Source organism: Primulina eburnea, chromosome 4 (genome assembly GCF_022965805.1).
Source record: "Primulina eburnea isolate SZY01 chromosome 4, ASM2296580v1, whole genome shotgun sequence".
Classification (NCBI taxonomy): Eukaryota; Viridiplantae; Streptophyta; class Magnoliopsida; order Lamiales; family Gesneriaceae; genus Primulina; species Primulina eburnea.
The window spans coordinates 3916942-3932382 of record NC_133104.1 but is presented as its reverse complement, the minus strand read 5'-3'; the positions used below and the strand labels follow the sequence as shown (position 1 = coordinate 3932382).

Here is a 15441-nt window from a genome sequence, read left to right as displayed (position 1 = left end):
ATGGCCACCAATAACTTCAACGATCCTCTGTTCTTACATCCATCGGATGCTCCAGGTATGACTATTGTTAGTGAACAATTGACAGGGGTTGAAAATTATGGCATTTGGAGTCGTGCTATGTTAATTGCACTTCGTGCGAAGAATAAGATAGTATTCATTGATGGAACATGCGTACGCCCAACGGAAGGAAGTATTACCTTGAACCAGTGGGAGAGATGCAATGCCTTGGTTCTATCCTGGATTATGAATTCTGTTTCAAAAAGTATTTTCAGTGGAATTGTATATTCGAGCGATGCTTCTATTGTTTGGTCAGATTTGAAAGATCAATTCGATAAAGTGAATGGTTCGAGAATTTTCTCTATTCATCGAGAACTTGGGAAGCTGACTCAAGGAAACAACACAATTTCAGTGTATTTTTGTAAGCTCAAGCAATTGTGGGATGAATACAGTTCCTTGGTCATTATGCCGTCATGTGAATGTGCCGCAGCAAGGAAGTATGTTGAACATGATCAACAACATCGTCTATTACAGTTTTTGATGGGTCTTAATGATAGCTACATGCATGTTCGAAGCCAAATATTGATGATGACGCCTCTTCCAACAGTTAGCCAGGCATTTTCCTTGCTTTCTCAAGAGGAATCTCATCGCATGTTGTCTTCAGTAGATCAACCTACCTCAATTTTCTACGCAAGACAGGGACGAGGAGATGAGCGGAGAAGGGAAGTGCTTACATGTGACCATTGTGGATGGAATGGGCATATTAAGGCCCATTGCTTTAAGTTGGTAGGATATCCCCCAGGCCACAAGTTGTACAAACCACAACAGGGAAGAGGAAACTCTCCACCACAACAGGGCAGAGGAAATTCTCCACGATTTAATCGAGAGTTTGACAAACCTAAGATGAAAACTATGGCTCACAATGTTGCTGGAGTTGGCAGTGAGGTGTCACCAACAATCACTACTGGAGCTGGTTCCAGTTTTACCCCAACACAATATGCTGAGATATTGCGACTACTGGAAGGTACCACCCTACACTCATCAAACATTAATGATGCTAAAATTTTGCAGGCATCAGACACCAATGTTGTGAACATGGCTGGACAATTTCATGGACCTGCCTCTACAGACTGGATCATTGATACAGGGGCTAATGAGCATATCACCGGTAATTATTCATTGTTGCGTGGTCCTAAATCTTTGTGTTCTTCCCCTAGTTCCGTGAGATTGCCAAATGGGGTTCAACTCTCAGTTAGTGCTAAAGGATCCGTGGCTATTTTAAACAACACTATCATTCACGATGTGTTATATGTTCCCAACTTTCATTTCAACCTCCTTTCCGTTTCTAAGTTCACAAAATCCCATGACTGTTATGTCACATTCTACTCTCACTGCTGTATATTTCAGGACCGCAAAAGTGGGAGGATAGTTTGGATTGGTAGGGCTCAACATGGACTTTACTACCTGTCATCAGCACCATCCCAGCCTTCACAAGTTGCACACCATATAGCCTTTAATTTCCCTCAATGTAATACTTTCATTTCATGTACCTCTGTTAGTCATGACTTGTGGCATCAACGATTAGGGCATATGTCTCTTACTCGAATGCAGATGTTACCTTTTTTGTCAAAGAACATAGATTTATCTCATTGTGGGATTTGCCCCGAATCAAAACAAACTAGATTGAGTTTTCCTAAAGCTAGTTTGTCCAAAACCTCTACCTTGTTTGAACTTGTACATATGGATATTTGGGGTCCATTTCGAACACCCACATATAATGGGGAGAAATATTTTTTGACCATAGTGGACGATTTTTCCAGGGGGACATGGACATATCTTATGCAATCCAAATTGGACATCCTTAGACTCTTAAGCCAATTTTTTGTTATGGTTACCACTCAATTCTCCCTCAAGGTCAAAACCATTCGAACCGATAACGCTTCTGATTTCTTTAAAGTTGAGTGTGGATCGTTATTTTTGTCACTTGGGATTTTACATCAAAGCTCCTGCCCATATACTCCTCAACAAAACGGAGTAGTGGAAAGGAAACATCGCCATATCCTTGACTTGGCTCGAGCTTTATATTTCCACTCCTCGGTTCCTCTCCATTTTTGGGGAGATTGTGTTCTTACGGCTGTATATCTCATAAACCGTACTCCCAGCCCCCTCCTCACCAACAAAACTCCTTTTGAAGTCATTTTTGGCAAGACCCCTTCTTATACACATTTGAAGGTCTTTGGTTGTCTTTGTTATGCATCGTCTTTGCCTGCCTCTCATAAATTCTCTCCTAGAGCCAAAGCTTGTGTGTTTCTAGGCTATTCCACTCTTCAAAAGGGATACAAGGTGTTAGATCTTGACTCAAAAAGAATTTTTATCTCAAGAGATGTTGTTTTTCATGAATCTACTTTTCCATTTGCTGTAAGGTCTCGGCCTGAACCTATATTTCCTAAACCCAACATGTTCTTAGATTCCTCTGTACTGGAAGATCAAACTTCCCCTGCTGATCTCACCTCTTCATCCCTTCCTGTCACAGACACTGGTGATGGACCTTTACTTCCCTTGAGAAAATCTTCTCGACATGTTCACCCACCCCTTTGGACGAAAGATTTTTCATGTCCCACATTATCTCACTCTTCCCCTAACCTTTGTCACTATCCTATTTCTAATCATGTCCATTACTCAAATTTTTCTCAGTCATATCAAAGTTTTTTGACTGCTTTTTCCTCTACTTCTGAGCCACGATCTTACAAAGAGGCAGTCATGGATCCTAGGTGGAAGCATGCAATGGATTTGGAACTCGCAGCTCTCGATTCTAACCATACATGGGATGTCGTTGATTTACCTCCCTATGCCAAGCCAATAGGGTGTCGATGGGTATATAAGCTGAAATTCCTGCCCAATGGAAGTGTTGATAAATTCAAAGCCCGGCTAGTTGCTAAGGGGTACACACAGCAAGCTGGAGTCGATTTTCATGACACGTTTTCCCCCACTGCTAAAATTACTACCATCCGTTGTCTCTTCAGCGTAGCAGCCATCCGAGGTTGGAGTTTATTCCAAATGGACGTTGCCAATGCCTTTCTTCAAGGGGACTTGGATGAAGAGATCTTTATGCACCTACCTCTTGGTTATCATGTCCAAGATCAGAACAAAGTATGTAGACTCCGCAAATCTTTGTATGGGCTTAAACAAGCTTCCCGCCAATGGAACCAAAAGTTTGCTGCCGTTATGATTGAAGCTGGATTTGTGCAATCTCAGCATGATCATTCCTTGTTCACTCATCATAATGCTCATGTCACCACACTTTTAGTGGTTTATGTTGATGATATCGTCATCACTGGCAATGACATGAAGGCAATTACTTCTTTGAAGAAATTCTTACACTCTAGACTTGAGCTTCGAGATCTTGGTCTATTGAAATATTTTTTGGGAATTGAAATAGCACGTTCCACCAGTGGTATACTCCTCAATCAACGGAAATATGCTTTAGATCTTCTTGCAGATGCTGGAGTTCTTGGAGCCAAACCTTTTGACACCCCTACTGAACAACATCAGAAGCTCACCTCTCATGACTTTGATATCTTACTTCCTTCTACTTTGGCCAGTGCCTCTGACAGTTTGCTAGCTGATCCAGCCTCCTTTAAACGATTGGTTGGACGTCTGATATATCTAACCATCACTAGACCTGATATATGTTATGCTGTTCAACGATTGAGCCAGTTCATGCACGCTCCTAAACGATCTCATATGGATGCTGCCATGCGAGTTGTCAAGTACCTCAAAGGATCTCCTGGCATGGGGATTTTTCTGTCAGCTCAGAGTGCCCTGAAATTATCTGCCTATTGTGATTCAGATTGGGCTTCATGCCCCATGACACGTCGATCTTTAACAGGTTTATGCATTAAATTGGGTGATTCCCTTGTATCATGGCGCACAAAAAAACAAAGCACCGTCTCAAGATCGTCTGCCGAAGCTGAGTATAGAGCCATGGCTACCACTTCGTGTGAGATAGTTTGGATCCAAGGATTGTTGTCTGATATGGGGGTGTTGTTGGTCGAACCTACCAAGCTATACTGTGATAATCATGCGGCTTTGCACATTGCTGCAAATCCCATGTTTCACGAACGTACGAAGCACATCGACATTGACTGTCACCTCATTCGTGATAAGATTAAAGCAGGTTATTTTCAGACCGCTTATGTGGCTTCCTCCCAGCAGCTAGCTGATCTTTTCACCAAAGGGTTAGGTGCTACTCAACATCATCTTCTATTGTCCAAGCTTGGTGTCCAGAACATGTTCCAAGCTTGAAGGGGGCGTGTTGGTATATGATATTGATACTTGGCCCATATATAGTCGGCCCATGTAATGCTGGTCCATATGTGAAAGTCGCATTTTAGTCCAGGAGTTTACATACTTACATACACGTTTCTTGCTTTGTATATATAGGATCTTGTACGTATCATTTAGCAGTTTTTACACAGAAATAATACAAGTTTCTTCATTCTCCACTTGTGGCGGTTATCTGTTTAACACGTATAGCGTAGACTGAGGACGTAAGATACGCCTGATTGGTAAATTGACCCACCTAGACAGTAAACAATCCCACCTAGCTGATAAACAAATCCATGTAGACAATATACAATTAATTAACCTTGCGGGGAGTCACATGTGTCACGAACAGTCGTCAGAATGGTGCCAGGAAACCGACACTCCGACGTTCAAGTCAGCAAGCAGTTCGAATAAAATCCCTGAAAACTAAAGAGCTTGAACAAAAATGGAAGCATACCTTGAATTGTGTAAAATTTTCTCTATTTATAGATTTTTAGGAGTATCTAATATACTTGAGCTTTAGCAAACACAATCCAAATTATGGGGCCTCAATGGTGTTAAAACTCAACAAATAACTAATAGAATAATAAATTATATCTTTTTATTTAGTTAAAATTTTATTTTTGCATACGTTTTAAATTTTACATGATATATTTGTAAAAAAATATTCAAATAAATAGTAATTATGATCAAAATTAATTTTTTAATTGTTTGAAAATTTCACTTAATCTAAAGAAAATTTGAGTTAAAAAAACACGTTTGAATTGAAAATTCGTTTTAAAATATTTACAAATTTTAAAATATCTAATTTTATCAATTTAGTTATTTAAAAAATTTAAATACTTTTTTGTGCATACATTTCAAATTTCTCATTTTTTGTTTTGAAAAACATTCAAATAAATAGCAAATTATAATAAATAAATATTTTAGTTAACTGAAAATTTTCATTGAATCTAACAAAAGTTCAAGTGGAAAAAATCGGTTGACTTGAAAATTAACACATCGAAATAAGTAATAATTCTCGTTTAAAAAAATGTTATATTTTGTCAAAAAGCCCAGTGGACTTTGAAGTTTTGTCCTAAAATTGGGCCTCTTAGAAATAATTTTTTTAGAAGGCCCAAAATGTGTGTCGTACACTCATACTTGCTCCTTTTTTCGTGCTTTAGCAAGTGACTTTTTATTAAACATCATAATTTATAACTGAGCGCTTGTCTTAAACACAATGAAAAAAATACAAATTTAATTGATTAAATTATATAACAGTTCAAGTTTCACGATTCGATCGTTTTTCTAACATAAACAATCATTACAATATGCAGAAGAGTATATAAATTTGACGTGTTCTTATGTGGTGATTGACGATAAATTGATAACTAATTGTATTATAAATTAAAATCAAAGTACGTGCGTCGAACGCTAATAAATTAGTGAAAGTGGATTAAAATAAATTGTTTTAGGTGTCGATTTCCGGTTCCACCACGGGTACTTAATGAGAAATTACGATGATAATTTGGCTTCAATGAATTTAAATTTTGTCAAATTATAATTGTTATTGGTGCAATTCTAAATTATATACCTGCTCATTTGACAAATGGGAAAGTCTAGCAGACAATATTTGGTGACTAAATTTAGACTTTCACACTCACATATTAATGTAATAATTTGTCACCAATTCCAAACAAACAAGAAGTAAATAATGTCTGAAGGATCCCACTTTCCCAGCCCAATGTGTATATAATATTGGGATGAAGGAAATTTTACTCCAATATTAAATTGAAAGATATAAAATAATATAATCCCATTTAATTTGCTGTCCAACTAATTTCCATCAATAATTGTTGGTTAATTATGATTTAGCTTGAAAACTAGGCGGAGTTGGGGGTTAATTATTCAAAACCATAGACTTCCCCTTTTTTCAATAATAATTGAGTTCTAACTATAATTTTACAATTACCCAAAACAATAATTATACAAAAATAATATGGGTAGTTTACTTGTGAGACAGATCGACCTGATGTATATTTGGAGTCAAAATTAATATTTTTTTGGCATAAAAATAATATTTTTTTCATGGATCAAGTCAAGTAAGATATACGTCTCACAAAACATTCATGTGAGACGGTTTTTTTTAAACAATATATAGGGTTTCATAAATAGTTCAAACATCAGTCAATATTCATTTTCAGTCCGATCCGTTTTCGACCCACTTAGGATACTGAATTTTTTTAACCTTTTATTCATATATGTGTTTTTTTTAATTAAAAAAAATGGCATTCAATTTGGGGATCTTAGCTTAATTTCGCATGGAACAACCAAATTCCGACAAAAACCCATGTTCCCAGTATAGTAACACTGGAAAAATATTAATAAAAGTGGCCGTTTATGCATTGGACTGGATACGACATCAACGTCCAGAAATTATTTATGTAAATGATAAAATAATAAAAACCAACAAATATTTTGTCTATTACAGCTTGTACTTGTATATAGTCAACTTTATTAATATTTTTTAAGCAGAATCTAATATCCACACAATGTCTTTGTAGGATGGGGACATTTTATGGTGCATAAAAAACATTTTTCAAACAATTCCACGAGTCAATTTACTGAGATATATATCTTATTTAGATTACTGATAAAAAAATATTACTTATTATTGTAAATATGAACATTATTGTCTTATATCACGAATAAAGATATGTAAGACCGTCTAACAACAAAAATTTTGTTTTCATTGAGAGATCTGACAGTTATTAGAGTCGAGAGTACTTTATCATGAAATAATCTCACACCTTAACTTTAATTTAGTAAACTCCCTTTATTCATGTATCATTTTATAAGTAACGAATACGCATGTTTTTGTTATCATCCAAAAACCTATCGGAGCAATTGAATCGATTAATTTCACTTTTTTCCTATTGTCCTCGTATTCGAGGATATTATCAATATTTTGGGATTATAATAATTTTCTTTGCTAGCAAATCAATCTAATGTGACACTTGAAATATTGTACGGTTTAAAATATTATATTTGCACCATTAATATCAGTTATAGTTTTTGATAAAACGATTTTAGATGTTCTCATATATTTTATAACTTCATATGACGACGTCGATTTAATATGTCGAAATGATATCGAGTAATTATTAATAATCATGAAATAGTGATGGGAGGAGGAAGTTGAACATGATGATTGTCACATGGGAGAACCACTCTCTCGCATGGATCGACATTATCATGGCGCATGAACATGTTGCAAGAAAATGTAGGAAATTGGATAATGTACATTAATTAATATATATTAGTCATAATTAATATTATATTATATATTAAATACAAATGGAGTATGCGAAAGTGAGGGCGAAAGTATCACGTGACAGAAGGGCATAGTCATCCAAAAATAAAGGTACCATCTCGAGTTTGAAGAATTTGACAAAGCAGAAAAAGGTAAAGGAAAAACCAGAAGTTGGTACTTCAGTTGGTGGATACAGTCGGATTTGGATCCTCTACTGTGTTGAAAACACAACATTTGATAATGTGCACTTTTTACACGAGATGGTCACGTGATCATCTTGTGGACATCACACCATATCAGATAGATTTAAAAAGTTGTCAGATTAAACGAGATGATCATGTGATCATCTCATGTAAAAAATGCACAACACAAACACAGTAGAAGATCCAAATCCGGATACTTTCCATCTGCCTTTTTCTGGCATTTGTTAATTTGTTTGACATAATATTAAAAACAATATTTTAGTTAAATGAAAATAATTGGATTTTTTTTTTAATTTTATACCTAAAATCAATGAAATTTACTAATTTTTATCAACCGTACCAAATAGACATAGAAGAGAGACATGATGTTCCTGAGTCGGCATTCGAGTTGGTGATTATGTGAGCACTTGATCAATAGTCAGAAGTTTGATTCTTCACCTACACTTTTTCCGGTTAGTCTGTCGCACATGGTTTCCCGAGTTTACCTACATAAGCTCGAAGATTGCTCATTGCACACTGAATTGTAGAGGCCGCAGATTCTATCATCTTAAAAAAAAGACATGGTAAAATTAATATTTGACAAAAAGTTAGTTTTATATAATATTAGGTACAAATAAATGTAAAAAATCTAATCAACCAAATCGGTAAAAATTCATGATAATCGATGAGAAAAAAGATGTGGTGTGACTATTTATTATATTTCACGAGAATTCGTTGTTAACATTTAAAGAAATTCTCAAATATGGTTAACTAATAATTTGGTGTGGAGGGGGACCATAGCTAGAGATGGATCACCAACTGCGGGCCGGGCTATGACCCACCCTTTTAAATTCTGTGGGAGGCGCGCCATAACATCAATGCTGTAGTCGTCGGATCCTATCGGGTCACCCATGAAATAAAATAAGATTTTTTTTTAACTTTACCTATTTGATAAATAAATTAATTTTTATATATTTATTATGATGAACAATACAAAAAAAAAAAAAAGAGTAAAACTCCATTATAGATTAAATGGAGTTATTTTTAACAAAAACACCTACAAATAAAAAATCACTAATTTGTAAGAAGAAACTCAATAGCTAAAAATGAAGTAATATATATGTCAAGGCAAAAACTTCAATGAGACGGTCTCACAGTTCGTATTTTGTGAGAAAGATCTTTTATTTAGATCATCCATGAAAAAGTATTACTTTTTATGCTAAGAGTATTGCTTTTTATTTTGAATATCAGTAGGGTTGACCCGTCTCACAGATAAAGATTCGTGAAACCATATCACAAAAGACCTACTCATATATCAAATATAGTTAAAAATACCATTTTTCAGTATAGAAATTCACAAATCAACGAAAGAAAAAACATATCACATGACATAAGATAACATTTTTTTTATCTGAGTCATTAATATAAAAGATATCGCCTCGTATAACCATTGAATCACAACGTGATTTTTTTTATGTTATTTAAATCAAACTTTACAAAATTTATTATATAGTAAAAATATTAACACACACACACACACACACACATATATATATATATATATATATATTCTAATAATTAAATAATAGGATTTGGTAAAGTAGAAACATTTTATTCAAAACCCATAATCATATTCACCGAACGAACAATGTGATTAATAAATTTTAAAAATCTCTAAATATCGACCAAAGTTTGGAGCACTAATACATTAATTACCAAAGAAAACTGTCTCATCGTATAATTGGTGACAATTATTAGTGAAATTAAGGCATTTAAGCAAGATTTATTATTATTATTATTATTGAAATAGAAATATTGACTCGCTAATAATATAATTCATTGAATGGTAATTATTCCACCACGAACAAAATAAATACCCTGAAAAAAAACCGACCCTTCAACAACAAAAACTACGAAATTGCATAACTAAAATTTGAAACCAAATCTTTTACACAGAAATTCATGGAACTGAATTACCTTTTGTTGGACACGGTCAAATCAATACCTATAATACATCACAATTTTCTTGTGCGGGCCGGCCGGGGTCGATATATGATTCGATCTCGACTTGATAATGTATTATGATATATATCGAGTAAAATATGTATTTTAGAAAGATAGTAAATATATTTTGATTTTTTTTATTTGAATGATTTCCTTATTCTTTCTAATTGTTTTTTTCTAGTATGTGAAAAAAGACCTAATTCAACCTACTATCTCGTATTCGTGATGTAAAAAAATACAAGAAGTAAATGGGGTCAAATAATAATATATATAAAGTGGGAGGACTAGCTTGATAATTATCAGTTTAAATTAAATATGCGGGGCAATTCTAAGTGAACGTTTATATATATATATATATATATATGTATGTATGTATGTATGTGTATATATATAATTCCGATTATTGTAAGCAAGAACTGTGTGTGTAGTGTGTGTTTCTTTCTTTTGGGGGGTGGGGTTTTTCTTTTGTCAGCAACGAGAAAAATCCATTCTTTTTTCTCCTTTCACTCTCACTCACCCCACTCTTTACTCGATTTCCCGCTTATTCTTGAATTTTCATGGGATAGTGCTTCAGCCCTTTTGTTCCTTTCTCATTCGGGAGGGAAAACAAAGGGTTTCTTGTGTGCGGGGGAAGGGCCGGGGGACGGGGTAAAGCGATAGGAACGCGTATACTGACGAAGAAGGGATGGGGGAGGGGTGTGAGAATTTTGCAAAAGAGTGTATTGAAGAAGAGAAAGAAGTGATGGATACGCCAGAGAGGATCAAGAGCAACCAGATCGCGACATCTTTATGCAAGTTTGAGGTTTGATTTTTTTTTTTTGGTGGGCTCTGGGTCATCGTGTTTAATCGATGCTGGATTTATGTTGTTTGGCTGATGCATAAGTTTTTGTAAATCGGTTTTGGGCGATTTCTTTGATTAATATGTTTCGGGCTTTCGCTTAACTGATCTTGCATTTGTTGATTTGTTTTTTTAATTATGGAAAAGAGACCAATCGATGTTAAATATATGGCTCTTCACTCTAATTTTCCTTGATTTGTTCTTTGATTACTCGGAAAAAAGTTGAGTTGTGTGGTTTTTTGCGTTTTCCCTTTCTTTTGGGACTTCTGGTCATGCTAATTTGTCACTGCTTTTCTTATGCATGCCTACGGAAAGATTTGGTGAACAGTTTGTTTAGCTTATAAGAGTCCATTTTGTCTGAGTACCTTTAATTTTGAGGAAATAATTTTTCTCCTGGGCTATGTCGAGATCTGAAAATTTCTCATCTGCATTTGGGTTAAATCATGAAATTGGAAGGTAACCTGAATTTTGTTTTGCGTGTCCTTGTAATCTATATTCTGGCTCGATCTTGTGCTTGTTGGTAAAGCGATTATGCTAATTGGGGAAGAATTTGGTAGTTTGTAATGTTTGCTTTCTCCAAGGTCAGTTCTCATGTTTCATGAGGTTGTTCTTGCATTGTTTTTTAGAATTGGAGGGCCAGAAAAATGAACAAATGGCTTCCACAGTTCTTGCTCTTGCTTCCTTTATCCTTTTGTGTTTATGGCTGTTAATTTGTTTAGGCGATGGGGTTCATTTGTAAATAATTGGATTTTGTTATTGATTTTATCTGGTCGTTGCTTTTTCACTATGAAAAGTTTTTCCTCTTTGTGTACAGGAGTCCCCTGTCTTTAATTTCTTGAACAACCTTTCCCCAATCAAGCCAGTTAAATCCGTGCATATCACGCAAACGATCAATCCTCTTAGTTTTGCAACTCTTCCATCTGTTTTCACTTCACCTCATGTTAGTTCTCTCAGGGGGTCAAGATTTCTGCGACGGTAATTCTTCCATTTAATTCCAGTATTAGATCCAGTTATCAAGCTCTGTCTTCTTTCACGAGTATACTTGCTTAAATTGATTAATCTCTTTTCAGGCACCAGTTTTCAGATCCATCAAAACCTGAGTTTTCTTCTGATGATGGGAACACAGTTGATCTGATTAAGGTAAATAAAGATGGTAACGAGAAATTCGATGAGCTGCAAAATCTGGACCCGAAGGAATCTCATTGTGTCGTGGCTAATGATTCATCTTATGAATGCTCAAACAAGTTTTCTGAAAATTTTGATTATGATCCAAATAGTCGTAACTCCCCTGTAAAACCAAGCTGTGGCCTTGAATCCACTTCTTCAGCGCTTGTTTACGAAAGTGAAGTGAGTCTCGAGGAAGCAGGCCGAACTGATGAAAACAAAGAAGGCGTATCGTGTGATTGGGAGAGTTTAATAGCTGATGACGCCGAGCTGCTAATTTTTGAATCGCCAAATGATACAGAAAACAAGAAATTGCGTGGTACTGAGATGAGTTTCTACGCCAATATCAGAAATGACAAGCAGAGCATGCAGTCTCTTGTTTCAATGTATTCTGGCGAACAAATTGGAGAGGGAAGTCAACCAGAAAACTTGTCTTTTCATCCTCGAGAAGGTACTGAGATGATGGAAAATTCTGAGAAACATGACATGACTGCCACCAGCTCTTTATTGAATGAACCCATGGAAGAGATGGATTATGAGGTAAGAATGATTTTCCTAGTGTATTTGGTTGGCATTAAACACCAAAAAGGAAATTGTAAAATTAGGATCAGAAATAAAAGCCATTTATTTCAAACTCAAGGGTCTAATTCCAAAAGTCTGAAGACTGAGCATAAAATTCTCATATGCTACCATATATCATTGTTATTGCAGTTATGTAATGTATAAAGAGCTGAATAATGGGGATGTCTCTGTTAACCTCTTTTGGAATTTTAATTGTTTTCTTTGTTTTGTAGCATCTCTCTGGTTTGTACCGAGGTATGAGAAGGCGCTGTCTAGATTTTGAGATGGCTGGAGCCCACAGACAGCGCTTTGAAGAGATTTCGGCTCCCGATTCTTCAGTGGTGTTACAATCTGGTTCTGATATTTCCACCAACAATCAACAATTAGTTCCGACAAATACAATAGACGAGTCTCCACGGTGTGTTGTACCTACCCTTGGCTTGCATTTAAATGCTCTTGGAACGACACCCAAGGATTACAAACATGTCAATGTCGAACCTTCAGCTTCTGGAAGATTCTTGATTGGACCGATCCCATCAGTTGATTTTCATCCTCCAACTACTGGTCAAGAATTAATAAACAATTTGGATGCTACCTCGTTGGGAGGAGATGTGGATACCGTCGAAGATTTTGTTCCGCTTACAGAAGATTCTTGCCAAGCTTCTGGATATATGGCTAATGAGGAGATCACTCAGAGTAGTCCAAAGAAGAAGAGGTATATTTTCTTGTTTGCAGCATCCAGTTTTCATGATCTATTTCTCTCAGAAAGTTAAAATTTTAATTGGATTGGCAGGCGTAGGTTGGAACAAGCCGGGGAAGGCGAATCCTGCAAGCGATGCAACTGCAAGAAATCAAAATGCTTAAAACTGTAAGTTTTCTGTATCTTTTGTACCCCTTTCCTATTGCAATTGGTGGTTTTCCTGAACTCCATGCTAGATTACTTTTCGTCATATGGTTTAGGCCTAATTAATCCTTATACACACCTAATTTCAATTTTAAATGCCAGCTACTGTGAATGTTTTGCTGCTGGTGTCTACTGTGTGGAGTCATGTGCCTGTATAGATTGCTTCAACAAGCCTGTCCATGAAGGCACTGTCCTTGCAACCCGAAAACAGATTGAATCTAGAAACCCTCTTGCTTTTGCGCCTAAAGTGATTAGGGGCTCAGATTCTGTGACTGAAACTGGGGTTAGACGCTGAAAGTTTACCGTATGCTTTTGATCTTTTGGTGCATTTGTGATTCATATTATTTGTTATGCTGCTTCCTGTAGGATGACTCGAGCAACACTCCTGCTTCAGCTCGTCATAAGCGAGGATGCAACTGCAAAAAATCCGGTTGCCTGAAGAAATATTGTGAATGCTTTCAGGTTTTTTTTTCTTTCTATTTTCTGAATCTGTATGGTTTCTTTTAGTTTGTCAGCTGATGATCGACTTTTGGCTTCTTTAAAGGGTGGTGTTGGATGCTCAATTAACTGCAGATGTGAAGGGTGTAAGAACGTGTTTGGTAGAAAGGATGGTGAGTGTACACTTGATATTTAAGTATGCCTCTCAATTTATTTAAAAGAGGGTCAAAATTTTTAGGAAGAGTTTCATTTGGAGGAGCAATTCAAAATTTTCATTGCAATTCTGAATCTCAGGATCTGTTATAATAGGCACGGAAGCCGAATATGAAGAAGATGAAACGGATACGACTGAGAAGAGTATGTCCGAAAAAATAGCAGTCCATTTTGACTCAGAGCAAAACACGGATTCTGCTACTCCGGAAACACCGTTGTTGGCTGGAAGGTACATATATTACCTTCTCACGTGTTATGCAGAATTTATGCTTTTTAATGAATGACAAATATCATTATATTTTCAACAATGGTTCAAGGATACCCTTTGGTCATTTTAAATGGATGGATGGAATATGAGATGTAACAAGAATTCTTGATTTTCCAGGAAACCGGTTCAACATCTGTTCTCAAACCAAAAACCACCTAGGTCTTCATTTCCAAGTATTGGTTCCTCTTCCCGTTCTTACACAAACCAAGTGTTCAAAAAGCCGAGCTTTCAACCCGCACCTAAATTCGATAGACATTTTGAAACTATTAAAGAAGACGAAATTCCTGAATTTCTCCAAGAAGGGTCTCCCATAAGTGGCATTAAGTTATCATCTCCCAACAGGAAACGAGTTTCGCCTCCGCACAATGTAGGTATGTCCACCGGTTTAAGAAGCAGTCGAAAGTTGATACTCCAATCTATTCCATCTTTTCCATCTCTCACTCATAATCAATGAGCAATTTCCTGGATCCTGGGCTAAGGTTTGGAAATGATACAAGTTCTCGCTTAATCGCCCAGTTTAGTTTTGTAAGTTAAGCTTGTTCTAGTTTTGATGCTATTTTAAGACACTTTTCTTTCTTGTATAATATAGTGTTGCTATTTGTTTCATAATAAAACAACTTGTTTTTATTACCTCCGATGTCTTCATTTTCTATTTTAACGTGCCAATTTTTGATTGACCACATCAATACAATGTCCAAGTGGCAGATCTTGAACTGTTAATTAGACAGATTCATACATACAACTAGTTAGATTTTTGTTTTCAAAATTTTATGTTATATTTGACATTCCATCTTTATGTAACACCAATTTAAGGCAGTAAACTTCAAAGCATTTCTCCAGCCAACATAAAACATGAGGGAAAACGCATTTATGTTTTTCGTTTTCGATCATTTTATCAGTCAATTTACATTCCTAGGCTCTTGCTTCACTCATTTCCACTTTTTTAGTCATTATCAACGGAGTGTTGACATGATGACATAAAATGATAATATGCCACCAAAAAAAATTGATGCGGTGATGGACATTGATGTGTCAGATTTAACATCAACGCTCAAAAGAAAAAAAATTTAAATAACTATAGTTACTAAAACTGAAATTTATTCATGTAGTATAAATCATTGCATCATACAAAGTTCGCATGATTCAACGAGTACCGTATTAATCCTTTCCATTTTTCTATTTTTAAAAAAACAAATTTAGAAATTTTATTACTTCACTTCAAGACTCATGTATAATATATTAATGATCTGA

The 15441-nt window shown here is 35.6% G+C and overlaps 2 protein-coding genes across 3 annotated transcripts; both read left to right on the top strand.

Annotated features, from left to right (window-relative positions):
• LOC140829620 (uncharacterized) lies at nucleotides 1–1090 on the top strand. The gene is made up of 2 exons (XM_073192932.1): nucleotides 1–1007; nucleotides 1069–1090. Exons 1-2 carry the CDS (start codon nucleotides 1–3, stop codon nucleotides 1088–1090), a joined length of 1029 nt encoding a protein of 342 aa, XP_073049033.1.
• A 9120-nt stretch (nucleotides 1091–10210) lies between these two features.
• Nucleotides 10211–14820, top strand: LOC140830677 (protein tesmin/TSO1-like CXC 2). Of its 2 annotated transcripts, none has more exons than XM_073194106.1 (10): nucleotides 10211–10606; nucleotides 11457–11617; nucleotides 11713–12346; nucleotides 12601–13082; nucleotides 13161–13235; nucleotides 13374–13554; nucleotides 13638–13733; nucleotides 13816–13882; nucleotides 14019–14151; nucleotides 14308–14820. In XM_073194106.1, exons 1-10 carry the CDS (start codon nucleotides 10490–10492, stop codon nucleotides 14642–14644), a joined length of 2283 nt encoding a protein of 760 aa, XP_073050207.1. In that variant the 5' UTR covers nucleotides 10211–10489; the 3' UTR covers nucleotides 14645–14820. The 2 variants fall into 2 exon arrangements, with proteins under 2 accessions (XP_073050207.1, XP_073050206.1); XM_073194105.1 differs by having other exon boundaries at nucleotides 14004–14151.
• Nucleotides 14821–15441: the final 621 nt, after the last annotated feature.

What these genes read in the sequence shown, in the direction of transcription:
- LOC140829620 (XM_073192932.1), top strand. Translation starts at nt 1, where the DNA reads ATGGCCACCAATAACTTCAACGATCCTCTGTTCTTACATCCATCGGAT. An exon ending in ACACAATATGCTGAGATATT is followed by an intron (nt 1,008 to 1,068) that starts GCGACTACTGGA and finishes AAAATTTTGCAG; the next exon opens with GCATCAGACACCAATGTTGT.
- LOC140830677 (XM_073194105.1), top strand. Translation starts at nt 10,490, where the DNA reads ATGGGGGAGGGGTGTGAGAATTTTGCAAAAGAGTGTATTGAAGAAGAG. An exon ending in TGGAAGAGATGGATTATGAG is followed by an intron (nt 12,347 to 12,600) that starts GTAAGAATGATT and finishes TTTGTTTTGTAG; the next exon opens with CATCTCTCTGGTTTGTACCG. An exon ending in ATTCTGTGACTGAAACTGGG is followed by an intron (nt 13,555 to 13,637) that starts GTTAGACGCTGA and finishes TGCTTCCTGTAG; the next exon opens with GATGACTCGAGCAACACTCC.